Genomic DNA, 24,684 nt, shown 5'->3' on the forward strand with positions numbered 1-24,684 from the left:
CAATCACAATTAAAATTTATTTGACCCTAGGGTTTACACGTTAGAGCGTGGCATGCACGCAAACACACAGGCGAATGACAATGACAACAATGGCTGTACACAGCTCAAACTCAGGCATGGTCCCAGCACGGCTGTAGTATGCTGATGTTGTAAAAACTTTTTTTTTCCTTCTGCATAAACTTGATGATATAATGCACCATTTCCAAAATCTGCACTGTTCCATCTAAATGGTCCACGTACAATGACGGTAAGTGTTAAGAGGTATGAGATGATTACTAACTTCCAGGAAACATTTAACAGAAGATGCCCATACAGTAGTCACCATTAAAAGTTTAGCAGCTGAAGGTTGAATGTAAAGATCTTTTCAGCTGTATTGTTTAAAGAAGTATGACTATCACAGTAAAGGTATTTACAAAAAAGGCAACAATAGTAAAGATATCAATAGAGAACCCAGTAGATTGTTCAGAAAGTGGATCACATTTTCTGCTAAGTATGAAATATTTCTTGCCATGTTGTAAATTCTACCTACTAGATATCCCACAATATAAACCAGACAGAAGAACTTGTAAAAAGATATTAAGAGCATTGGTCCTGCATTTCTGATTCCCCAAAACCTACCACAGAAGACTAGAGGAATTTTGAATGTTTAGCAATTGCAGGACAGAACCCTCAGAGGACTGCAAAATGTTGCTTCTTTTCAGTACTCATTATATATAAGTATTCAATTTATTTTCTTTGGCTTTTAAATTACTATCCCTTCATATCTATAACGTGAAACCAAACCAAACCCAAACCACTAATAACTCCCCTCTCCCTTTAAAACAGTGATAAAAAAATTAAATGATCCTAAAAACATATCCGGAAAGTGTAGCTGTTACTTCATTATAAAACTACGGTGCAAAATAGAGGTTTATACTGGTCAGAATTGCAATAGCAATTGGAAATTTACACTGAAGGAGTGATTGCAAGTATTGCTTCTCCAGAATAACAGAAAAATCAAAACTGATTAGGCACTTGTTTTCTTGTTTAATGAGAGACCATTCAGTGTGCGTAAAAATGACAGAAATATTCTCTAAAAGAATGCTCTGTAGTGTAACAACTGTATTGCTCAACTACAGCCACAGTCCCTGATTCAGGAGAGCAGAAAAACATGTGCCTGTTACCTATTTTATGCTGAAATCCTACAGATATGAACGGGCTGGATAAATGTTCAAGTGCTGTCCTGAACTGGGATGCTTGCTGAAATTTGAGTTTTAAAAGATAACAGTGGTGAGCTTCTTTTCATTATACTACAATACCAATATTATCTAATCCGGCTCTGCTCTCCAAAATTATTATCCTAATAATTCCTAATAAAAAAGAAAACAGGCATAAAATAAATAGGATAACCAAAGATTACATAATAAATACACTACCAAGTGGGAGGAAAACACATTGCAACATAAGGCTCTGTAGTGTTGTACAATCAAGAAACTGTTCCAGGTGCTCCGAAACACAACTCCTAATGTACAACACCAAGTTACCACTATACACCTGAAAAAGATTGGGAAGTAACAGATGAAATTTCTATCACATTAAACATTTGAAAATACAAGCAAGTGGTAATGTGATTCACTGCCTTTGCAGAACATCACATGTATGTTCTTTCACTGCTCCAATTGTCATTGCTTGTGAAGGAATATTCAAAAGATTGGGTTTTTGAAAACTCTCATCGAATTCCTTCTGACTTACAAAGTTACCAGTGTCCACACTGACTCATGCTATTATCTCTGAAAGTAAAAGAAACTCAGAAATTTTGTTGCCTCCGTTTCTTTGCATCCATCGCATCTAGGATAGGTTGCCTCTTCGCAGTGTACCTCTGACGAAGCTCTTCAATTTCTCTTTCCATCATAGGGTCCAAAGCCTTTAATCGCATCTGTAATTCTTCTAAACTCAGATTCTTTAACTGTAACACAACCAACCAAAACAAAAAAATTAAAAACTATTTACAATAAAAACTAAAACCACTAGCTTTCATAATCCTTTAATTCACAGCCCCAATGTTTTTACACACTTTGAGTGTATGTCTGCACATATATAACTGTTTATATAACCAAAAGCCTTAGTACACTCCACAGTAAATAATTTAAGGGCATATGAAAACACAAACACACAGAGTACATTTAATTTAAAAAAAGTCACTTTGCAAACAGGTTGCAAACAAATATAGGGCTGGAGTTCAACTCATGAGGCTGGAAGAAAGCACACCACAGTATACGCAGTTGTATTCATGCACATAAATGACATTGCTTTATCAAATACTTCTTACTGAACTTCAGTCTCTTACAGAAGCCTGAAAAACAGACAGGTGCTCTAAGTTATAGTCTGACAGATATTTAGAGGTACCTTCTGATAAGAATGACACGGCACCTGTCCTCCTCAACAGATTGCTGCCACAACTAGTCAAAGCCAATTGCCAAGAGAGTTTAAATAATACATGAACTAATTTCCTGAGTTCATGGGAGAGAGTTACCTTTGACCAAGCTCTTTTCTTTCTAAAAATATTTTCTTACAATGTTAAACAGTTCATTACATTTAATTCATTAAGAGCGACGAGTCATATAAGAAGTAAACTGCTTTGCTGGCTTGCTGGCTGCTACAAATAAAGGCTGGAGTCTTGTCAGGTACTAGGGCACGTCGGGCAGTGCTCCCCCACCTGCTCCTGCAGGGAGGGATCTACATTTGAAATACAGTCCTTTGGTTGGCCTATGTATTTTTTTCCCCGATGAAGTCTGGTGCCTCTCTGCATTTGTCTTGTCAGAATTGCCTACGTGCCAATTACTCTTCACCAAGTGTGAAAAATATCAACAAATTTCAAACAGCACAAATAATTTCATCCTAGAAAAGGGATAATCTATATTTTGTTTGCAAATATTCTGACATTGCAAACAAGCACTCCACCTAACTAGGGGGGGGGGAATGAAAACATTTTCTGAATCAACCTGCTAATGAGTCAATACTTTGTTCATGAATCTAGGGCAGTCTTCCATCAACACAGTCTGATCTATTTTCCCTGAGGAATGACAAACTACTTTTGATCTTTATTTTTATCAGCATCTGAGGCATAGCAGTTAGCTACACATATTGCTACATACAGTCCAAATCCCAGCATTGTGACTTCTACTAACAGATTACATTGTACATAGTAAACAAATAACTTTAAGTCATAATAAAGAGGGAGCGCAGATCAGAAACTCGTAGAAGAGCATACGGAAAAAGATGCACATTTTCACACAATGTCATTTTAACCATAAGATTCCCAACAAAGATGAGAATTAAAGCCCAGATATCAAAATGTATTCCAGGACCAAAGAGCCTAAGACCCATACAAGCTTCAGAGACCTCAGATGTCTCAGTAACTCATCAGTAATGTCTGTCTCTCCCAAGGCAAGAGACACCTTTCATTTCTTAGGAGGGAAAGACTTGCCTCCCAAATAATTGAATATAATCTAATTTACAACATTTTTCCCATTTGATAAATGCAAGAAAGAATGGGTGAAAGGAATCATAATTCCTCAGTCAGCAAGGCTCTTGCAGAAAAACACCTTTCCATTTTCAGAGAAAGAAAAGATTAAAAAAAAAAATCCATTCTCTTTCATTTTGAGCCCATTAGTGAATTTAACTGGCACATTACAGACATTTTTTCAGAAGATATTCTTTAAACACTTGCAGTATAATGAGATGACAGTGCCGATGCCCCTATTTAACTGATTCCAAGGCGGCACAGATGACAAGAGCAATAAAACTGTGTTTCTTATCTAGTGTGAGAAAAGAAACATATTTGGGGCTCCATGGACCGTCAAATGGACTAAGGAAGGCTTTTTGAGAACTGCCACTGATGAAGTCTCCTACCCGCTCTGGGCCAGCCTGGGCAGCATTTATTCCCTCTCAGGCACCACTGCAGACATCAGGCTTAAACTGCACAGAATAGACTCCAACTGATGCAATCACATAATTATTCTGCACTGAAAAACATTTTTTTATAAATTGTCAGAGAAGAATGTGATGGGTAAGTTTTTATTTAAATTTCGATCAAGAAACAGAGCCAGCAAACAGAATTAAATATTCTCTGAAGATCACAGACAGCTGGGTGGAAATTAAAATATACAGAAAATGAAATTTTCAATCCAGAGAATAAGAATCATCCAGAATCATCTCAGCCACATCACCCAGGGAGCCACAGCATTCATCTGTATGAACGGCCGATGCTCAGGACACTCAAAGGAAGTAAATGACAGAAAACAGGGACATTAAGAGACTGAAAACAGCATGAAGGTCTATTCTATATGACATCAGATGGTAGATGAGGCAGGAATGGTCAGAGAGCTCTAAGTACTATAGAAAACCACTTGAAGCACATCTAAAATCCACAGCCAACTCTAGGATGCATGTGTGTGTGTGTGTTCATGGACATATATGTCTCCCTGGTAAATTTAAAAATATTTTTTCTTGACTTCTGTCTGTGCTATAGATACTACATCACGAAGCCTGAAGCCTGCAAAAGCCTAAACACTGAATCCAACAGCAAATATATCAAAAGAGATGCACAGAAGTAACTCCAACAAGATATTTCACTATTCCTATGTAATTTATTCCCCTGCATGATAAATATTTTTATTCAAATTCTTAAAGTGACAGAGCTCAGCAGTCATCTACTTTCACTTGCAGCCAGTTTGCAATTTAAACGGCCATCAATAATTCCCCACACAGTTTGTTGCTGTAGCTACCAGGGCTACCAGCATTAATAGGACTGGAGAGGAGAGCATTCAGCTGTGCAAGCTCCAGGAATTCAAAAATGCTTTAAATTATATTTTGATAGCTTTTTAAAAGCTGTAAACTGTAGCAGTTCAGTAGTGAGGACTGCTGACTGTCAGTATTTGTCTGACAACAAAATAAAGTTCAATTTTTGACACTCTGAACAACAGAATCAATCGTGTCCCTCTGGAGATCAGACACCCACAATCACACAACAGACAGCAATCAGTGTCACGATGGGCCACCTCCAAGACAGAGAGGTCTTTGGTGACTGGAGTTTCTGGTAAAAGCATTTGCCGTCACTGGAACCCTTCATATCACCTGGTAATCAAGTGGGTTTGGGAAAGCAACACTCCAAATTCCAATTTACAATGCCACAAATCTATTACATACAATAATATATAATATTCAGGAAGCGTGTGATTCTGTTTTATACAAACATATAGTATTTTTCCAGTAGAAAAATTAGATGTTTACAGAAAAAAAACACTTTTCTCCTGAAAGGCATATTTGTTAACTTAATAACTAAAGAGAGTTACAATGTACAAGAGAAGCAAAGAAAAAAACCCAACATAATAAAACCATCTCCAGAGCCAGATAATACTGAACAATTTCATGTAACAGCTGATGGATTCTCAAGACACAGTCACACCCAAAGAAGCCTCCCTGAAATTCTCTACTTGCTTTGCTGGAGCAACAGAAATTAACTTGGCCCTAAGAAGAGACCAGCCAACAGTCATCCTTGTGGGGCGAGCTCCCAGGGCTGCAAGCTGAGCCCTTGCCTCTGTCTTCTCCTCTCCCTGATGCAGGTGGAAACCCTGGCAGAAGAAAGGCACCCCCGTAGAAAGGAGCTCCATCAACCCAAGATCCCAGTAGCAGAAGATCCTTTCAGCAGCACCAGCTTGAGCTGGGACAACCAGCACAGAAAGTATAATTAACCTTTTAACTGACCTATAATTATCAGTTATAATCTTTGGAAAAGGTGAACCAGACACACACTTAGGAGATGGGTAAGTCTGGAAACCTGCTGTACCTTATCTTGAACTTTTAGCAAATGGGACACCAATCATTTACCTCCTCCTGGCTCATTTTTCGACTTACTCATCATGGGGTTAGACACTTTTCCCAGAAAGGCTCCAAGCAGAAGCTAAAAAGCAGCAGAACAGATTAAGAATCATTAGCAAGCTTTTCTTAATGTGACCATCCTCATTAAGCTGGGATACAGTAACAATTCAAAAGCTGGGGCAGCTCCAGACATGAAGCGATCCAGCTGTGATCAGAGCACAGGTCAGAGCTACAAGCACCACAGAGACAGATGCATTCCCCTTCTGGGAAGGTGGCAGGAAGCATCGCTAATCGATCTGGGGTTCTAAGAAGCAGTAATTAAGTTTTGCAGCTGAAGAAAAAATAATCCAGTTTTATTCGTTGGTCAAATACAGTGCAGTTTATCGTTTCATCGGAAGAATATTTCCCATGCAGGAAACACTCTTCCTCTGGTCAATACTGGTTTCAGGTCGATTGCTTTTTTGCATGTCTTCGAACAGTCACACACAAGGAATTCTTTCCTCACATACTGATGCAGTCACCTCCCAGAACCAAACTTCAGCAAGGGAAGTGCGGTAATTTTTACTTTTTTGGTCTTTCAGTCTAACTTCTTGCATCCGAGATGGACCAGCTTCATTTGGATCAGTATTTTCAGCAAACCAAAGAATAATTACTTGCAGTCAATACTACTACTGCCTGCAGGAGGATCCACATCATTTCTTACATATTTTGTCTGCAACCCTGGTCAAGAAGGGCACTGGGAAGATATATACATGTTCCTGTCTACAGCCACAAGTTCTTATTACAGCAGCAATAAGACAAGAAGAAGGGAGATTAAATACAACCAAAAATGGACTTTGAGAAGTCATGAAGTCAAAGGGTGCAACGCAAATACTGACTACTGGCTTCCAACTGTGTCCAGCACAGGAGCCAGGATGAAGGACATGTATCTGAGATACCCGCTGGTGCTTGTGGGCCACAGATTGAGGCGAAAGGGTCTGGGAAAGGGTTTGGAACTCATCAGCAGCACTTGGCCAGCACGTATCTGTAGCCATCCAAACTTTTCAGGGGCAAAAGCCAAAGTTTTGGTGGATATAGCATACTATAATCTTAATCCACCCTTGACAGCTAACAGAGGTAAATAAAAGCTCTAGGCCTGTGATGTTTTCAATATGATAGAATTAAATTTCATTAGTAATTTCATAATGCACGAGTTACCATTGCAAACCTCCAGTTATGGAATACTGCCATTAAGCTGGTACAACGAAAACAAGCAAATGTATTTTCAGGGTTTAATTTGTTAAGAAAATAGATATTCAATCAAAAAATAATCTGTATCAAGTTTGTTGTGTTTACTTGAAAAAAAACCAAATTCTTCCTAGCAACTGCTTAAATGAAACTTACAGATGCAACATGCCTTATTAGAGGCCTTTGATTAAAAAAATATGTATTGTTAATACTGTATTCTGAGTCATCTGTTTTCCCATCTGCTAGTAATTCCTACAATATGAACTATCAACAGAATGGCTAACAACAATCATTTTCTAAGGCAATTGCAAAAGTGGCTTGCCTATAGCACTTTCTAAGATTTAACCAGCGCATGCCTTGGATTGTTTTGTGTTGTTAGTGGCCTCAGGTAAGAGCAACTCTTTCTCTCCAGCTGTTCCCTTCCCTCTGCTGAGCAGAGTTTTCTTTTCTCTTATGGAATGAGCTCCACTGATGATTTCAAACTCCTTTTTTTCTAGTATAAAAAGTTAGACTTGAGTCAGGATACAAAAGGTACAAGGTGGGCCCTTCCGACGAGTTTTTCTGATCTATGAATTCACACCCAAAAGCAGTGAATCTCACTTACGTAGCAGTTGTCTCAGGTTTGTGTGCAAGGAAGTACTCCACGGTCACTGGTGTCTGTTCAGCTGCTCCCATGGAGCAACAGGACGAGAACTGCTGCGGGTCCTGTGCCAATACTGACCTCGTACAAGCCGTGTCGGGCAACGAGCTGCCCCAGACGCCCACCAGCCAAACATCAGAGCTCTGACTTGCTGCCATCCCCACCCCTGCTGTCACTACACATCGCTCACAAGAAAACAAACCTGGACAGGGGATGGAGAGCATTTATTTCAGGATCTCTAAAGAGCAAGTCTCCTTGCTGCAAAACACAGAACATGAAGTTATACAAATAAAAAGGATGCCTTTATTATCATTATTTTTGACAATTTATGAGAGAAGGACTGTCAACTTAACTTTCAAAAGCTAAAGTTCATTCCGCAGGACTGCAGTTATCTTCAATATTTTGGGGGGTAAAATAAGAGAGAATGAAAGACAGACAACTTCATGTAATTTTAAAACATCTTTTTAGGGATAAAATTGTATATAGATGTCCCATGATTAATTCCTGTTTTCACTAGTAGAATTCTCTCTGCTAGAGATTAAAACTGTACACCATTGTAACAACACAAAGCTAAGTCTCAGTCACTACCACCAACGTTATTCAGCTCTAGAAGGTTTTTCTTTGCTTCAAAGTTACATTTCAATAGCAACCACCAAAGGGAAAAAAAAAGTTTTCTACAGCATTAGCATATACTGTGATTTGCATACCTTTGGTGCATACTACCCAGGGCTTTCCTTTGAGCACATGAATTACTGCCAATCCTAAAATTCAAAAATCATGAGCTGGGTGCTTCACCTTCATGAAATTACCCTTAAAAATTAGATACCTAAAATAAGAATTTTTTAGGAGGAAGGGGGTTGTCTTTTTATTTCCCCTTTCATTTGATTCATAAGGAGGCAGCCAGAACCTAAGCATTTCTGCAATTAAAAAGACTAAAAAAGTTCAGAGAAAAAAATTCTAGGAGCTTATAACTTGAGCGAGCAATTCTGATACAGGAATTGAAATCTAAGCAAAAGCACAGATCATCATGAAACGCAGTGTAAAATCAGTGATATTGCTAACTCTTGCACGTTGCAATTTTACACAGTTCCTGACAAAACCAGTCACGCAGTGTGTATTAATGCTTTTTTACCTCCTAAGCACTTCAAATATTGTTTACACTGTTTTTACCTACTATAGCAGCTGATGTTCAAACAGTTGGGAGGTTTATAATCTTCACTAAAAGGTATAAAACAACATAGAAGAATCTGAACATGGGGAATTCAACTGCAAGCAGTGTATCTCAAAAACCTGGTAGATAGTAAACATCCATTAATAAGCGCCTCAGATCAAATCTTTAGTGTCTGACAGATAATAAATTTAATAAAGAACTTTCAAAAGTGTACAGGAGGGAAAAAATCCTACCATTCTCTCTTTTCTCTGTCATTTACAGAGAGTGTATTGTTACATTTCACACTTATAATTAAGCCTACCCAAGCACAACACTTTAATTTGCTATCACCCTTTCTTTAGACCTGCATCATCCATCACAGACATTTAAAAAATTAGTTTGAAAGTATCACAGGCAAAAAAATCATGGTTTGAAATGCCTCAGAGAAGACCTTGGTGTTTTTTAAATACTGTAATTTTCTATACCAGGCATCTCAAGCTTAATGGCACAGTTAGCACTGAAAAATACTATAAATGTTTACTGGAGCTCCCAACAGAGAAAATAATCTAAAGCTTAGGAAAAATACTCCATCTGGATGCTCACTATGCTATTTAAACTTGATTGTAAATATAGCCACCGAGTGCTGATAGCAAAGCAGTTACCACACCTGATCCGAAAATATACAGGATTTCCCCCCAGCTCTTTCTGCTTTTGGAGAAAAAAAGCACAGGAGGAAAAAAAACCAACCAACCAACCCACCCCCCACTTTTTCAACTATTACCCAGCAAAGACACAAAGCTTTAAAGCTAAAATAATTCTTTAGCTAGAGTTCTTTGTGTACTAGTTAAGTAGTATAAGAAGGTCAGCATTCTATCTATCTCTATTAATCTGTAGCTCTCCAGGGCAAGTATATTTCCATGTCTTGCAAAATGAGCTCAGTGATCAGCAGGTACAGTACTGAGATTTTTGGGATCAGAACTATTTTTAAAAATTAAACCATTCAGTTAAGACTTCCAAACATTCTTAGGATTAAAATAAAAAAAAAAAATGAAAGATATTCCCAGTTTTGCTAAAATATATTGTAAATGCAAATCCATATTGAGAAGTAAAGTTAAAGATAGAAGTAACATGAAATAGAAGTCCTGAGGTTAAAAAGAAAATTGCATTAAAACCTATAAATTAATGCAATACATAATGACATAATTTAAAGCTATTTTTCTTCAACAGTTCCATTTAAGATTTCTTTTGAGAGAAACAAAACTGGACACTCATTGAAAAAAGGGCTATGACAGAACAAGATACACTAATGCACAGAGATTACCTTGACGTTAAAACCAGACACAGGAAAACATTCAACCTGGAGAGCAATGGAAGAGGCTAGAAGAATTTTAAACCTTAAACCTCAAACCTCCGTGTCCTAGTGAGGGACAACACAAATGAATCTCGAGTTTTAGAAGTACAGAATGTTGATATTCAAAACGAAAACAAAAATGGATACTGCAAACCTAAACTTTCCTAATAGGAAAAGTCTGTTGGAGGACAGCCTTCCCCCCCAACCCAAAATGCACATGCAAATTTTGATTTTATTTGCTGGGCAACCTTGACTTAGTTATATATTTTATAAGGAAGAAAATTCATTTCAGTTTACAACAGTCAATTTCGAAAGGATTTAGGAAAATAACATATCATCTCTAATAAATGGAAAAATGATAGACATCGTTTGCTGGGTTTTACTTCACAGAGAAAGCATCCTGGTCATCACATACAAGAGAGGATGGGCTTCAGCCACTTTCGGTACAAGGCGGACAGGAGAAATTCTACAGTCCAGAAACTCAGGGAAATCTATAGGCATCAAATGTCAGTTTTCTTAGTCCCTGGGGGAAGGAAGAAAATACAGCAAAGCCGGCAAAAATGAAACATCAGTTGAGAGAGGCCTGCAAAACATCAGAAAGAGGAGACTCAGTGCAGCAAGTGAACAAACCAGGGCTAAGCAGAGAGAGATGGGAACTGAGCTGTTAGTCAGGACAGGGAGAAGAGGTCCCTGCCTCAGGAAAGGCATGCGGGCTACTGCCTTGGGAGAGGACGACAGCCAAGCCTGCCCGAGCTTAAGCACCAACACACCGCACGTGGACGCTGCGCAGAGACATACAGCAATCTGGGAGGGGAGAAGCAACCCCCAGCCCGAGGCTACCGGCACCTTTGCTAGACAGCAGCAAGTTTCATTTTCTGTACAACTCGAAGGATTTAACAGAAGCACAGTTGGCTTTTAAAGAATAAGTCTCAGTGCACAGGCTCTCAAATTTTCTTTATTCCTTCCTCAATCATTGTTTGGAAATCTTTTTCACCCCCACAGAGCTGCTCAACTACCTGCCGAGCACAGTTTTCCTGAGCACTGAAAGAACTCCGCTTGCTAAAAGATCTGGGCTCCCAACCGTAGTGAAACCGCCCGCAGAGACCGCGGCCAGCAGAAGGGTACTGCTCCACTCCTGCACCGCATTCAGCAGCTTGCTAGCCACGGGGGCTGGAGATTTCACTGGCTTATGACAGCTTTCATGTTATGAAAACTGATCAAAATAATTTAGGAAACTTTCTTATCATGCTCAAGAATTTTTAAAATTTTTTAAAATGTCTTTACAGCTTAAAGAATAGTTTATTAACTGTTCCTAATGCTGCCTTCTATTGGAAGTTTTATCTACAAGTCATACCAATCAGACAGATACTGTGAAGTTTCAGCAGGTTCATTACAGTGGATTTAGTTTTTCTTTCGACAAAAGTCACCAGCTCCACATTTGTGAAACACATCTTAAACAATCACTGACTATCAAATAACCTTTAATCGGCCTGACGAAATCCACCTTACGATGGCCTAAAACTAGTAGACAGCTACTGTCTAGTTTCTAATCCAGACTAAATTAGATCTAAAATAAGTGAACAAATACAGAAGTGGAAAATCTACCAAATAGCACCACTTAGCTAGCAGCTTTTAAATAATATATGGTGTCTTTTCCCTTACGGACATGTAGTAGGCTACTCTCACTACAAGTAACGTATTAAGAAACATGCTGAAAGTAGGAAAATACTGAATAAGATAATTCATGACAATCATTCATGTGAAAACACATTAATCAAGAAGCCCATGTACCAACATACAACTAAAAGCAATACAAAATTAAAAAAGCAGACCACTCTTATTTTAACAAACAAGAAATCCCGGCTATCTCAACACTGAACAGTACACTCAACCATAACCTAATTCTAGTCTCTAAAACACAATGCAGCCCATGAAAAGCGTGATGCTCACTCTGTATTAGTTCAGAAAGTCCATTTATTCATTGAATAAGATTCAATGATTCAATGGCATATTCACTTACTGAGTCCAGAACTGCCAAAATCATTTGCCAAAGAAATATTTTATTATCAAATATTTTGTGTATGACTCAAACATTAACGCGATCAAGCCAAAAATTAGCATAGTTCTTTCCTACCTTCACAGCATTATCTCCTAGGAAGGTTTATAGCATTTGATCTATTTGTTTTGTTGCAGAGTACAGAACAATACTAGTTTGTTTAATTGGGTTTTTCAGGTTATAATATAGTTGTGATTATTGCTCAATGCAAACAGGTACCGTGCAAGCTTTTGTACCAACACCATTCACAAATCCCAGTCCCAATTTCTAGTGCTCACTATTCCACTTCTCCAACTCTGGAGTAAATTATGTCAGTTGTATAGCCCACAACTAGAGAACACTACGAGCTCTGCAAACCCTTACGACATGACCCAAGTCTCAGTAGAATCTTTCTGGCTTCTCTGCTAGTTTTCCAATTAATCTCTGTAGGTTTCAATTATGTTTCAGTTTTCTAGACTGAAAATACATAAAGAAAGGAAAATAATTGTAAAATCTTATTCATTGCCTAGCACATCAACAACAAAAATGCTACACATAGTGCATTTAAACCTCTGAAACATTCAAGTGTCTGTAACTTCAAATCTAAATCCTTCTCCAGAAAAACCCTGTTGGGAATTTAACCTAGGTTTTAAAATTGATTTAGTACTCATGATTTGGAAACTGAAGTAGAACCAAGGGCCCCATCTATATTATTTCCAACCCTAACTACCAGGGCAGGAAATAACAAGAGCTCCCACCAAGCTCCAACTCATGCCAAACAATCCATCCAGCACATTCCTAGACTATATGAAAAGGATAAGGAAAATGTGAGACAGACAAATGCATTCCTCAAATGCAAGGTGTCAGTACTCCAACAAAATCTGTGCTCCATGCAGTCAATGCTATACAGCTCACAGGCTCATCTTTAAATAGATTCGTGTGCTCCACAATTGCGCTTTCAGAAATAATTAGAAGCCAAAGAAATTTTTTTTCCATTTACACTGCCTTGTAAAAGCAGTTCATTTGTTAAGACCATCTTTAGAGTAGTGCTCTTCTAAAGACAAAAATATAAACATAGAGGCTATTAAATGCTCTTGGAATTTATTTAAAATACACCACTGGGGTTTCTGCTTACAGACCATCTATTCCTCAGTTTGAATGGTGCCCTGCATTCAAAGCCATAACACTGAAGAGAGATAAAGTACAGATTAATGGGACTGGTCACATATCAAGTGCCATTGTTCAGAGCTGGTAAGAATAAAGAGGGCGTGAACAACTCCCTCCTCACCAACAGACCTGATGAATATGCATAAGTACAGACAAATGCAGGGAAGCACAGGCCTAGTGTGAAAAAGATTGCACATCTGCCCTGGACTTTCCATATTAAATACCAATTTAACAACACACGTGGATTACTTCTTGATCCAGTTACCGTACATGTCTGGATGGGGACACGCAGGACTTACTGCTGAAGAAAAACTACACTCATAACAATATAGCATACATTCTTGAACTAATGCTAATGAAATTCATCTGCATAGCAGAGGGACACAGGAAAAATAATTTGTTAATATCTTTATAATGTTTACATCCTGTCACAAGTAGAAAACAGCACCCTATATCAAGCAGTTTAAAAACCGGTATTAACATAGAGCAACTAATCCTAAGAACCACAGAAATGTAGGAACTGCAAGTGTCCCCAGCGCTGGTCTCCTCTCCCCTGTCCAACCAAACCAGAGATGTATTTTCTTTTGGAAACTCAAATGATTTCCCAGATAGATTCTACTGTTGACAGAGAAGTGGATTTTGGCTTTATGCCACCACCTTCAGAAAAGCTGTTACGGTTTTGAATACAAACTGCCTTGTTGAAGTACCACACGTACTGAACAGTGGACCGACCAGCTCGTTCTTTTCTCCCAGAAGAGACAAACTGAAAGCTCAGATTTGGATAGGGGAAAAAGTATTCCTCTTTTCTGCTTACTGTCTCTGAGACTTGCACTGCTGCTGACACAGCTGGAGGGAGATCTTGCGTTGTTACGGTCTGAAATCAGAGTGTAATCAAAGACTAGATGTCCCAGCACGCTCTCACAAAGAGTTACACTAACAATTTAAGAATGCTATGGACAAACGGAAGGCAATCTTTTGTTGGGATTTTTGACAGTACTGAAAAGGTAAGGTTTTCATTATAATATTCCTACTTAATCTCACACACACATGTATGTCCGCACAGTTGAAATCACAAATATTACAAGACTTCAACAATGTTGTAAAATCAAGCACATTAAAGAGAACAACAAAAAAATTTCTTTTAGCAAATTAGTCTGATATAGTGAATGCCAAATCCACCAAAGGCTCTACTAAGAGGCACAATGATTGCAAGTAATGACTTCAAAAAGATTTTAAAATCCCAAATATATGAAGAGTTTTATTTAAGTAGTAACACAATCATGTTGCATACAAAAAAAACTTGTGGACTTGTTCCATCAATTCATTTTTTTTAAAGTAAGTAATTTTGATTGCTTCCATTTTCATTAGTGATCCAGACTCTAAACATTCACAGAGGTATTGGCTTCTTGCAGTCCTCACCCTTTTCAGTCTCAAACCACATTCGTCTTTCCTCCTTCAGCATCTCCTCTGTTATATCTCATTCAATAGCTCATTCTGTTGGTTTTGATTCTGTTATATCTCCAATACCTTATTCTGTTGTTTTTAATATTAATATGTCCAAACATCTTCCATTCTGGGAGCTTGTACTTACATCATCTGATGGTCAGAGGGAACCCTAGTAACTATGAACTAAATGCCTACTAACCTGGTTGATGATGAAGCTGCTAGGAATCCAGTCATGTTTACCAGATCCTGACCATTAGAATAACAATAGCAAAGGAGTAGTTTCAGTAATTTAACAATTTCTCCTACTTCCACAAATGTATTCTGTTATACTCTCCCAAGTAGCACACAGTGCGTAACACCTTGCCTAGCAACAGCAATATTGCAAAACTACAAGATAATTTAACTTAATCGTATTAATTAGCTTAACCACGCTGAAAATATTTCACCTCTTGCTCAGCAATTTAATATAATGAAAAAATTTTGAAAGCAATATTGCTTGAAGATTGACAACCTTGCTATTTATTGTTGCCATAACAACCACCAAAAATTGTATAAGAAAATACCAAGCAATAAAGGATGAAACACCATAGAAACAGATAAGAATAGAACACGTTGTGTCAGCACTAGCCCTAAGGAAAATTTTAGGCACAAAGAACTTCATGGATAAAATTATAAAAAGGTAGAGATACAGAAAAGGGCAGTTAAGGTGGGGAAATCAAAGAGGTAGTTACATGGCATACTGCCAACATTTTCCAACAGAAATTACATGCAGATTACTTGAAACCTCTAAGAAAACTCAAACACATTAGATAAAAATTCTGAGATTATGACAGAAACTTTTTTTTAAAAATCTCTTGCTTATAATAATACTGCTGCAGTGTTGCACGATATAAATAGTCAAAAAGCCCTCAAAACCGGAATACAGTAACAGCTAAATTGCTGCCAGTTCTACATGATTTTCTAAAATTCCCCTCCAGCAGCAGGAACTAACAATTTACTTAGGAAGTTACAAAGGAATTAAAATGTAGGGATCTATTTTCCTGTAGGTCAACCCACTACTGCACTGTATAATAAATGTAAACACGAAATGATATCAATTCATCTCTGCTCCTCACCTTTCCCAATGACCTTTCAGAGAAAACATCCTGGAGCCTGAGTTTTGTTTGACATAGAAGTCATACAGGCTGGATAACATGACATTCCTACCTATGAGCAAAACACCTTTAATGCATTTATTTCTCCTAAAATAAAAATAAGTGCCATACAGATATCTCTATATCAGAGCTAGAACCAACACACAGACCAGTCAAAAATCCAAGTTTCGTGTACAGTAGAAGAAATAATACATTTACAGCTCTTTGTTTAAAGAATTAACAAAGCCAAAAATCAAACCTCTCTCTAGTAAAATTCCTTTTTTGGATGTTCTCCACTGACTTGTATTGAGAGCATAACCAAGAAAAAACACCTTCTTTTCACATATCTCTTGTTTCAAAGGACAAAAAAGCAGATGGGATTAAAATGGAGCTCAAACTAAAGATGGTAAATCTAGATTTGATTCAGCAGACACATGGAAACCATTATATCAAGAAGGGAATTCTTGCATTAAAAAGTTACTTCAGGTGAGATGCAACTAAACCAAAGACCAGAAAGAACAGCCCTGATTTGTAGCTAATGAAACAGCAGCAGAACCTGGGAGCAGTCTAAAAAAGGAGAGAGATGAAGGAAGTTGCTTCATTCTACACTTAATGTGATCTAATGACAGGAGGTACCCAAAAGGGTCAGCCCCGCTCTGTGAAACCCTCAGGCTCCTGACCGCTTCCTTGCACAAGATCTACCACTTCTGCAGCTGCAGGGTGAGCTCAGACAGAGAGGAGCGGACGACAACTGGGTGTCGGATATTTTTTGAGCATGCCGAATTGATTCAGCTCTGGCTACCCGACTGCTATGATCAATACAAGGAGAGTAAGAGAAACGAGCAGACATCTCCTTCTGCCATGTCTTCTTTCCATAACCCCAACCTCTTGAGTAAGCCTGGAGTAAGATACCACCCATCTATCCCTGGTTCAAAGCTACAGGAGCCAAGGTCAACCCACCAGCATGCCAAAGGCAACAGCTAACTACTGACCTCAGCCCACAACCCACACCTCAGCACAGGTACTGCTCTGGATCCCTCTTCTCAGGGGCAAATTAGCAATAGGAGTAGTAGTACTGAAACTTGTAGCAAATCACCTTCCTCTGAAACCTCCAGCTTTGCCAAATTTTGACAAAATGACTCAAGAGTTATCAAGACAAACAGCACAATCGCCTAAGTCTCATTTCCTCAGGAAACGGACCAAAATCATACAGTTAGATTGCACAAAAACCTTCTTTGTACGGGGTAATTAAAAATACCATTACGAGTCAATGTTAACAGAAAACACAGTAAAACGTGAGTATCCCATGTTGGCTAAGGATAGGCTGTGGTGGAATCAAAGACCTATGAAAGATGGACGTGCTTTTATGAGAAAGTGCAGAAAATTGATTTCTATACACTAAAAGTACCAAAAAATTAATAGTATAAAATACTGCCCCCAAAGCTCTGGCAACAGGATTAGTAGTCAGTCTGCAAGCAGCACTGTAAACACGTAATTTAAATACAACAGTGGGGGATTCTGCAGGGCTAAGGGCAAACCAAAACAGAGGCTTTTCTCCTGGCATTCAGAGCACTTTAAAAGAAAGACAGAGACAGTGTATCCTCAGGACATTTTAGGATTCATATATTTGACAGTGGAATAACAAAACTGCCCTACCTAGAAGAAAGACAGAGACAGTGTGTCCTCAGGACATTTTAGGATTCATGTTATATTCGACAGTGGAATAACAAAACTGCCCTACCTATACCAAAAATGGCAGGGGAATCTCAAGATCCAACAAGCTACAAGTGAAAATTTAATTTCAGCAAGCAAAGCTTTTGTACCATTTATTTCTTGTGGGTTTGGGAATAGTAGCCTTAGAAAAATAAATTGCGAAGTTTTTTCTTCATAAAGTTTTCTTTCAAATGCAAAATACACACAGTAAATGCTGTGGTACGATCATCAGACATTATCAGTGGGCTACAAAATACATGCTTTTGAAAACTTTTTTGTACATCATCTCACTAAATAAACTATTGCAATAATTTAAGTCTTTATAGCTCTTCATAACAAACTAAAAATATGAGAAGAATGAAAAGGGAATAAAAGCAATAGAACAAGAATCTAGCACCACAGATTCTTTCATTCTCTATATAAATTTGATCTTCTCACACTGCAAAAAGAATATGAATTATGACCCAACTGTGGATGTAGGTGGGGATCTACCGAAACGCTGCAGTTATACAACAATGAATTTTAAAATACAGTGTAATTCATCAAATGTATTTCAAAACAGCCTTCACACCCTTGAAGAGGAAGACATACGCTCTTTGGAGAAAAAGTTGAAGGTGTCACTGACAGTCCACCCTTTATGTTGCTTCAGTGTTACTGCTGAGGTCCTGACCTGGGTTCAGTCAACTGCTCAGGCAGACCCTGGTTGAATTTAGAAGCATCCAAAAGCTTCTCTCTCAGAAAAGCCTTCAGTGACTCGGCATCACATCTTCTCACCGTTGTGCAAAAGCATCACTTTACAAGAACACGACAAATTTAGAAGCAGTATATGAACAGCAGAGTCCACAACTGATGAAAATGCAAAGACAATCTTAAAATTTCAACAAAAATTTTTACTTAAAAAAATTTCAGTGAGGAAACTGGTATTTCACTTTTTACCATAGACTTTGATTATCATTAAAAACAACACAACTAATTAAAAGAAAAGTTTCAATCACAATCACAATGTCATTAGGAACTATTTCACCAGAGAGTGAGTGTTTATTAGGAAATTCTCTGTCCTATGAATTAAAAGGCATCTGTGGACCTACTGAATATAAAAAACCAGGGCAAAAAATTCTGCAAGTATTGCAAAATAAGCTACTGAATAGCCTACTAAAACTCTCCAAATACCGAGATTCTACAACACTGCAGGAGAAATGTATCTCACTCCTGAAGCAATGACACTTCTTACTGATAAGGACTACAACACCTCATTCAGTTTTACTTCATGCTGTGCCACACACAACACTGAGGGCAAAAGGTGTTACTAAAATGGCTGGTTAAAATTATTCCCAGCCTGAACCGGCAAACCAAAGGCAGTGGGGAAAGGGAGGCTTTCACTCGCTGCCATCCAGGGCACTGCACGGTCCAGGGCCACGGGATGAGCTACCACAGCACCTATCCCATAAGGCAGGTGGCTTTTCATGCAACAAAGTTTGAAGTGCAGTCAAATTGTATTTAGATTCCCTGTAACACACCATCATGACGTACATGCTAATTTAAAGGATTCAATTAATTTCAGGTGACTGCTTTGAAAATGTCAAAATCAGAACAAGTCAGAGAGCTGCTGTCAGCAACAAAGCTCTGCCAGAACATGGTTCAGTTCAACCTTCCAATATGTACACGGGAAAAATATAATATCACCTCTTAACATAAGCCTCCCAAGGACAAAAACTAGAAGCCCTTTATACTCAAAACATTAAGTCACGTAGTATATCCACTCAAGACGGAAAAAACAGAAAGGAAGTGTTGGCAAGGAACAGAGACAGGAAACTCTCCAACAATGATTTCTACAATTGCCCATCTAGAAATGAACTTCCGAAAGCACCAGTGTCAGCATGAGCCTGACATTTACAAAAAACAATCTCAAGACATTCACCAACCTCCTGAGGTGTCTCCTGTAGATCTCTCTAAATTGATAGAAAGTCCTGCTGTATCTACAGGAAAATTCAATCTCTTGCCCGCTTCACAAGCAGACATGGCTGCTATTCACAGAAATAATGAAAACCAGCTTTTTTTACTCTGTAGTTTTTTCCCAATAGAGAAACATATGCTTTTTTTTTTTAATGTATGAATACAGTAAAGATTCAACAGCAACCACAACAGCAAGCAGAAAAACTCCCTTAAACCATGTATCAAGTATGTAAGACATTAGTCATGCATAAAAACATATATTCCACATTCATGAATGCATCAAACACAGCGATTCCAGTTAAATTTCACAAAAGGTTAGTTGTGATCACGGACTGCCTGGCACTAAGTACCATGTATTTAGATGAGTACAAGGTGAAACAAAGCATGAAGTTTGCTGGCACAATTGGCTAAAAAAATAAAACTAATAATAAAAAAACCCCATACGGATAAGCCAGACAGCTTTCACTTAAATACCTGACACTCAATTGATAACCACCTGCATAAAAAGTCCAAACAATAAAATATTCTTCAAGCTATTTCCTATCATACCAAGCACAAACATGCTTTCATTTAACTTCAGGAATGGAATGTGTCTTATTTTAACCTTACACCTCTGTTCAGTTGAAGAAACTTGTATTGCTGATAATCAGAGGCAAACCAGATCTTACTTAAAATATGATTTATGCTATGTGTTTATATATTCTCAGGGACACTGCATACCAAATTGATAACTAGTTGTTTCTGTGGGGTTTTTTTCTTTGGTTTTGTTTTCGGTTTTTTTAAGTTTTTTATGTAGTCAGTCCTGCAAAAGCCGCTGGGAGTTGAAGAAACTTGTATTGCTGATAATCAGAGGCAAACCAGATCTTACTTAAAATATGATTTATGCTATGTGTTTATATATTCTCAGGGACACTGCATACCAAATTGATAACTAGTTGTTTCTGTGGGGTTTTTTTCTTTGGTTTTGTTTTCGGTTTTTTTAAGTTTTTTATGTAGTCAGTCCTGCAAAAGCCGCTGGGAGGATCATGATTGTTGGGTTTTTTTCTTTGTTTTTTTTTTCGGTTTTTTAAAGTTTTTAATGTAGTCAGTCCTGCAAAAGCCGCTGGGAGGATCATGAGGCTCCTGAGTCAGTAGTTTCATACATCAGGCACTCATTTTAATTTTTAGCTGAAAAACTCTAGTATGCATTTCATAAATCATGGTCTGGTAACAGGCATGGCTCTGGTACCAACACCCGTTTTTGCAAAGGGGACTGCATATTCCCAGACAGGGATTGCTGCAGGAGCTGCACACTCTCAGACCCTGCACATACAGCTGCAGGTCTATGCACACAGACTACCTTTCTTCCATCAACTTCAGGATGGACACATACCGGGCAGATGCCAGCTTCACTGTCCCATGCTATACAGTCTCTGGGCTGCAGAGGCGTGTTGGTAGCCGCAGTAGATCACCATCAATTACGGCAGCTACAGACTGCGCCACACAGCTCAGGTACGTTTGATCACCTTCACTTGCTTTTTGAGATGGCTTTACAATGCACAGCTTAGACCAGTTGTTTTATTTTCCAAATTAAGAGTAGGACTATCATGCAATAAGAAAACAGTGCAATTGTTTGGCAGCAGGTTCCAAGAAACTAATATTTTTGTGGATCCAAGGTTGTCAGGACAAACTGCAAAAATAACTCAATTTACAGTAGAAAACAAGATTAAGAAAAAAAAACCACAGACAGTAGGAAACAGGATTAGTTATGTAGCAGTAAACATGGGAAAGGCAAAATCATGAAAAGACACAGGGATATCTTTAGAAAACTAAGCAGTAAGCTGACATGAATGCAATTTCTAATATTATCACATTCCCACAACTACAACTAAACCAGCCCCGCAACACCACGGTAACTCCTTCCTCCTCATCCAACAATTCAACACATCGAAGTTCTCAAACAACAGGATACAGACAGAAGACGAAGATTTATCCCCTCATGCTGACCCACTTGTCACAGTTTCTGGGCTTGTTGAAATTCTGGTCCTACCTCTACAGAAATACAAATGGCAGAAGGAACTGCCCAGTTATTCTGCGTGAGCATTCTGAGATGCCTCCCTCAGGAAACATGGCATAAGCACAGAGCTCACCAACTTGCTTCTGGTGACCGCATCTCCACACAGCTGGCTACTCTTGACAGTCCTTCTGAGGCACCTCTCTTCAATTCCTAGTCACTTTTAAACAGAGTGAAGATGTTGACATAAACTGTGAAGAATAGAGGCCACCCACTGAAAAGCATTTCCAAGTACATTGTAGTTCTAAAGGAAATGTGTAACTTCAAACAATCTAGTTCTTATGCTTTCAACCGCATAGAAATATTCAAAATAAAAAAGCCTATGAAAACAAAGTATAAATATTCCTTGTTTCACCTGAATTCAGTGAATCCAATTTATGGTATTCCAAAGGGACTGAATTTAAAGCATGGACTTCATTTTCTTAAAAACAAACAAACAAAAAACAAAACAAACCACACAAAAAACCAAAAAAAACCTCACAAACCAACCAACCAAAAACCAACAAAACACCAAAAAAAACAAACCCAACAAAACATCACCACCACCAAGCCTCCCCCCCCCCCCCACCCCAAACCAATGTAAAACAAACTCCAGACAAACCCCCCCCGAAAACCCCAAAAGCCAATCACATATCATTTTTCTAAGTACTAGCTAAAACTTTATGTACCTCTGTAGCTTTGGACTACTTCAATTTTTGAAGACAAATCTAAGGGATTTCACTTGCACATATTAAATCTAAGCAGTATACTTTCCTGTATTTGTCTTTGACTTAACTTTTCCCAAAATATACATGGCAAAAAAAAAAAATAAAAAAAGAGAGAAAAAAAGAAAAATAGAAAAAAAAAAAAAAGGATGCTAACCTTGGAAGACAGAAGACCAAGAAAGTCTCCCTGGTTAAACCAACCTCCATGGGCTCTGCCCTGGGCTGGCCACACCTCCAGTTTACATCAACCTCCAGCCACCCCAGGGTTGGATTTTTTTTTTTTTTTTTTTAAGAAAATGAAGCCCATGCTTTAAATTCAGTCCCTTTGGAATACCAAAATTGGATTCACTGAATTCAGGTGAAACAAGGAATATCTGTAGGAACCACAGGGCCCTCGGGAGAAGATGACGTGGGTCAGAGGTGCAGAAGCAATGAACATGATCACTGATAGATTAATTCTGCCTCCATTAAGGTTTAACTACTGTGATAGTACAGGGGTGGCAAACTTGCCACCCCTCTGCTACACAAAGCATTTTACAGAGCAAGAAATTGAACCCCCTAGCACAAAAGCAGTCCAACTCCCTTTCAGGTATGATTTCTGATGCTTTGAACAAGTTGCTCAGCACCATGGCTCTCAGTGGAAGTGCACCCCAATAACATTTTGCAGAGTGCCTCCCAGGCTCTCTTACTACCTTGTTTCTTTTTTTTCCCTTTTCTCTTTTCTTTTTTAAATCTATGCCATAAAATTGTATATCACATATATTATATTTCCATTCAAATTCAACACTAAGCATGGGAACATATTTCTATGCTACAGGTACTTTTGGAAAAATCTGTGAGTAGTTTAATTTAAAAGCCATGGACAGCAACCTAAAGCAATTTTTGACCATGCAAAATGCTTTATAAATAGTTCCATGTGCGCTGTTCATCTGGACTCTCACTAGAGACGAATAATGACCTTGTATTTCATTCTCATTTACTCTAAATTAGCCAAACCTTGTGTTTTTAATTACAAACTTAATACACCTGGCCTGGTCTAATTACAGAAAACAAAACATCATTTAAACAAAAGGTGACCTTGAACTCAGTCTATCAAAATACTGGTTAACTTGAAGTTTTCAGTTTTTAACGAACTGCCAAGACATGCAATAGCGATTTTCCAAATGTGATCATATGCCTTTAGAGAAACAGACTTACTGCATTAGCAAACATCTGTACACACTCTTTATGGCTTGCCTCATTATTAATGCAAATCTCTCTTAGATTTCAATAGTGTTATAAACAGCTCTATAGGTAAACATCAAGTTAACACTACTGATTATTTTTAATGCATTAGACTATACTAAATCTAGATTTGACAAGCAGCAGCCTGCTGAAGCAACTCTTTTCAGAAACCAGTTACTTTGTACAAGTATCTCAAGGATGAACAGAGGGAACCTGAAGCTACAGCAATGACGATATGCTTTGACACAAGAATTAAATAGTTACCCTACTGCTGTAACATGGTTACTTACCTGCTTGAAATTGAGCGTGTGCTTAAATTCCTTCTTCAGTTGTGTTGAAGAGTTTCAGTGACAATTTGTTTTTATAAAAATGTTTCAATATATTAGTTAATAGTCTTCACATATTTGATATAGGTTTTTTACTCTTATTTGTGACGAAGTAATGCTAAGAAATTGGGTACAGCATATTTAATAAAGCTTCTGGGATTTGTAATGTAATGCCTACATAGAAGTCAATAAAGCCTAAAATGTCTGTAATATAACTAGACCACATATCATTTTACATTATGTTTTGGGGTTTCTTTTGACATGGCAAATTCACCTCAGTACAGGAATAATTTAAGTACACATCCTCCTCAAAAGACTTCTAGTGATTTCCTTGTGACTTTGGTCATCATTACAGCCCTAGAGCTTCCCATCTCAACATGCCAGAACAGCGAAGGTACAGTGTATTTGAGGTAAAAAAATGAAAAAAAAAGGGAAAGACAGGAATTAAAATTTGACCATGCTCAGCAAAGATCTACCAACCTACTGGCTAATTCCTGAACAGCTGGCTTTCAAAAATGTAAACTCAGAAGATTTGTCTATGTTCTGTATTGCTGACCACTGCGTACTTCTAAACCAGAATACTCCAACGCACAAGGGGTAGAGAAGCTGGCTATTATAAATTTTGATAATGTTTCAGCATGACAACAAATTACTATCATTATTGACACAGCCAACATTTTGAACAGAGATGACCAGAAAGAGT

At 38.1% G+C, this 24,684-nt stretch overlaps 1 protein-coding gene across 1 annotated transcript in view; it reads right to left on the reverse strand.

Annotated features, from left to right (window-relative positions):
* Window positions 1-1,339: 1,339 nt before the first annotated feature.
* Window positions 1,340-24,684, reverse strand: part of STK3 (serine/threonine kinase 3) — a 99,595-nt gene continuing 76,250 nt past the window's right edge. The window contains exon 8 of the mRNA XM_010084683.1: window positions 1,340-1,945. Coding sequence (XP_010082985.1) covers window positions 1,787-1,945 — 159 coding nt within the window. The 3' untranslated portion in view covers window positions 1,340-1,786. The remainder of the gene's footprint in view (window positions 1,946-24,684) is intronic.

The sequence above is a fragment of the Pterocles gutturalis genome, unplaced genomic scaffold (genome assembly GCF_000699245.1).
Source record: "Pterocles gutturalis isolate BGI_N339 unplaced genomic scaffold, ASM69924v1 scaffold4965, whole genome shotgun sequence".
Classification (NCBI taxonomy): domain Eukaryota; kingdom Metazoa; phylum Chordata; class Aves; order Pterocliformes; family Pteroclidae; genus Pterocles; species Pterocles gutturalis.